Source organism: Eimeria maxima, genomic scaffold (genome assembly GCF_000499605.1).
Source record: "Eimeria maxima Weybridge genomic scaffold, Emw_scaff132, whole genome shotgun sequence".
Classification (NCBI taxonomy): Eukaryota; Apicomplexa; class Conoidasida; order Eucoccidiorida; family Eimeriidae; genus Eimeria; species Eimeria maxima.
Genome location: NW_013563470.1, coordinates 42,505 through 46,295, shown reverse-complemented (window position 1 = coordinate 46,295; position 3,791 = coordinate 42,505). Strand labels below are relative to the sequence as shown.

The 3,791-nt window shown below is 47.7% G+C and overlaps 1 protein-coding gene across 1 annotated transcript; it reads right to left on the bottom strand.

Moving 5' to 3' along the window:
* Positions 1-299: 299 nt before the first annotated feature.
* On the bottom strand, positions 300-2,561 carry EMWEY_00016300 (hypothetical protein; the record flags this gene model as incomplete). The annotated part of the gene is made up of 1 exon (XM_013477482.1): positions 300-2,561. The coding sequence occupies one exon, from the start codon at positions 2,559-2,561 to the stop codon at positions 300-302; it is 2,262 nt and encodes a 753-aa protein (XP_013332936.1).
* Between the last annotated feature and the right edge of the window lie 1,230 nt (positions 2,562-3,791).

Here is a 3,791-nt window from a genome sequence, read left to right as displayed (position 1 = left end):
GGTCGCAAGACCCTCATTCCCTCATCAGTGCAAACATCGTCCGGTCACAAATGTCTCTTGAGTGAAAATCATATACATAAGCCACCGGAAAAGACGACTATTCAATACAAGAGGCAACTAGAAACACCGTTAAAAATTGCGCGGAAATTCGCACGTAATGCCCGCACCTCTACATGCAACGACCTGCTGCATCATCATCAGCAATTTTCTGTGTAGAAATGAAACGTCGGCAACACGGCAAAAATGTGCGCCAACGCCCTATGAATTTTCATTCACAAGCCCGCTATAGCCATGGTGAATCATGAAGACCCAGAAGGCTGGCTGACTGCCTGCATCAACTGATCCAAGCGTTCGCGTTCAAGAGTATTCCAAATTTCAAAGGAGAGTTGCAACATGTTGTCGAAATGTTTAGGGAGCATATCAAAATTATCAGTTTGCTGGGCCAATGCCTTTTCCCTGTCAAATTTCTCCTTGAATCGACCTACCTGAACCCATTCGCTTGACGATGGCCGATACGGATACAAAAATACTGACTGTAACAACCTTTCAAGTCCAAGTACTTCTTTCGTCAGTCTATCCACGTATCGACACCGCATTCTAACAAGGTCTACACTTGTTCTATTTTTCACAACATCGACTCTAAGTTGTGTTTTCAAATCCAGCGCAGAGGACCCAAATCCATCCTTGTCCAGTTTGTACTTCTTTGTCTTCTTCATTGTCTGCAGCGAGTCTCGGGCCATATCGCAAGCATTTTTCGCAACAGCTTCAATTTTGACTACTGCCTGGGTAAAAATCGAATTCGTAGCGCTTGCTGTACTGGTGTCACGGCCTGCATCTTCCTGCTCAACTCCAGCTGCTGCCATCACCTTAGTTCCCACCTTAGTTGCCACCTTTTGCAGAAAACCTTTACCGCTAAAAGGACTGTACGCAACGTCTTCAATTTTGCCACCAGCTTCTGCATATGCGTTCTGCGCAGAATGCAAGAATTCCTCGCTGTCCTTGACGCCAGGCTGGACGATGTTAGCTATAATATCAGAAAGAGAGGCGTTCTCTTCCTTGTTCAGTGGATTTTGCTCCAAAAAACGACGTTGCTTTTCTTTTTGTGTATGTAGTGTATAAGTGAGCTGTTGGTTCACTGTCTTCGCCCGTTCGTACGCTGCTGTGACCGCCTCGATGTCTTGCGCAGATTTCATAACGTCAATATCCTGATTCTGCTTTTCAAGCAATTTTTTTATGGCTAACACTTCTGATGGTGTTAGAACTCTAGTGCCTAGGCGATGCTGCGACAGAACTGTTTCAATCCCCTCAACTAAATATGTGTCCACTTCAAGCGGTATCCGTTCTCTCAGAAGCTTCGCCGTCATCCAATCCTTGTGCATCTGTAGGATACCACCTAGCAATGCTTGGTCCAGAGCAGATAACGTTTCCAACGACACCTTCCTAAAGTTCATGGCAGCAAGGGCTCCGTAAAGTCTGACAAAATCTTCTGCTTCGTATCCCTCATCGAATGCTACAGAGTGCAAAACCATAAACTGCTCTTCAGTCTCCCGCTGTAAATCTGCAGCTATACTTTCGAGGTTAGTCAGCGACGCAACACACATTTTGACCGACGTTGTTTCCCAGCTGTCATCCAGAGACTTTCGCAAACCAGAGGTATCTGCAAAATAACAATACTGAGAAATATTTGACCGCACTACCTCACCATGCTGTCTTGCCATTGTTGCAATTTGCAGCAAGGCTTCCCGGGCTCCGTCGAGCATTACTCTCATTAAATTAACGGTTTCATTCCTAATTGAAGCAATTTGTGGATCATTCCTCATCATTGCATTATCGTACGCCGCCACCGCGTGTTCAGCAGTCTCCACGTTCGTTGTGATTGTGGGGAGGATCCCGTCTACCCCTGGCAACTCATCGATCAATGAGTGCGAAATATTCAAAATACTTCTCATATCCACCAATCTATACCTCAATTGATAAATCTCCCGTTCCTCCTCTGGAACTTCCGGCATTTGTCGTGCAGGTGGTGGTGAAGCTGGTTGTTGAACGGCTTCTTCCACTCCCCCGGGTTGAACAGCTGGCTGACGCTGGGGAGTGAAAGGCAACCTAGAGGGTTGCCTTGGCTTCCGGTACTCTCTTCGAGTCCTCCGCTCACGTCCCATCGGCATCTGTGGAAGCTCATCTCGCATTTCCTTCGAGACATCTTCGGGCACCTGTATGGGCTCCACGATCTCATCTGCCTTCCTCTGTCTACGAATTGATATTGCTTTTACTAGGCCAAGAATCAGCACGAGCACAGCAATTAGGTGGAAGCGCTTCTTTGAAACAAGCCGTGTGGCAAATTCGGCATTTATTGCCTCCTTCTGGGCAATCACTTGCGAATGCAATTTTCTCAGCGAGTCAGGTGGTACACCGTTTGAAACTTGCAATTCGGGAGTCCCTGTTGGAACTTCTGGCACTTTTGAAGAACATACATTCTGCTGTTCGACGATCCAGAATGCCGCAAACAGCCAAAAACACAGCGGCAAGCGAAGGATGCTGAAAGACCGCTTCTTGTTCTCCATCGTCGGACTGTTATTGGTTTGTCGACCAAACATCCAGAAGAGCAAGCGCACAAGCGGGTTGATCAATCAAAACCTCTAACGCTGACCGCCCGGAGAAAGGTCGCCTTGCTCAGGACCCGAATCGCCCGGAGAAATACATTTGCTCACAAGCCCAGCACCTTAGCTGGAAATAGAGGCGTCGAAAGTGGGAAGCACTTCCAGTTTGCTAGTGCATGCAACGAGGCCCCGGCGAAGCAGAGATTGAATACTGCAATGTTCCGATTGTACGTAAGCTCTCTGCCAGCAAATCCTATGATGCAAACCTAGACGGGGTCCTCGCTAAGGAAGTAGTGGATTCGTGGCACAAGGGAAGTATGGTGGCGCCAGAGTTGTATCACGTACAACCCGCATGCGTGACAGAAGAAATGCCACCATATCTAGATTGGCATCTAGACCCTCGATGCACTGCTGTATTCTGAAAAAAAAACACACAGGAACGCAAATGCCACAATATAAGAACAAAGCTGACACCTGTTGCGTAGAAAAAGGATACAGGAGGCCTCAGCAGTCAACCAAGAACAAATAAAGCAAAAAAACGGAAGAAAAAACTATTCGGAAGTTTTCCGTCTTTGAAAAGGCCAGTCACCTCAAGGGATAAAGAGGACGTAAGGGATGCACCCCGCAGCTAGTCCGACCCCTGCAGCAAAATCCAGTTTATCCGCGCGTGTGGCAGATCCACCGACTTTCCTTCCAAAAGAAAAAGTCGTTGTCAGTCATATCTGCTGAAGCTTCTTATGCAGAGATCCAACGATCATTGGAGCAAACTTCCGGGCCCCGAACCCCACATTGAAGCCGCTCTCCTGGCTCTCCGGCCTCGTGAAGTTTGCAAATCTCCACCCTCCGTTGCCGCGGGGCGATTTAACTGTAATTGAAAGAGTTTCTGTGCGTAAGAGTTCCTAAACGTAATAGTAGCTACATGATCACATTTAGCACCTCAATTCAGAACTTTTCTTCATTTTTTTGTCAACAACCCAGCGGTATCCATCGACATTGCAAGTGAAGCACTGCATGGTGGTACCAGCTTGGTCTTAGTAGGCAGCCTGCGCTCACGCAGAAGTCTTTAACGATTTTACCCAGTGCTAGTGCATGCAAGAAATAATACCAATTTGTGTTCGCATGCGGGGCTTTAACGAGGTACGGCACGGTAACTGAGAATTCATTGCAGGCTGCCCCCCCCCCCCCCCCCCCCCG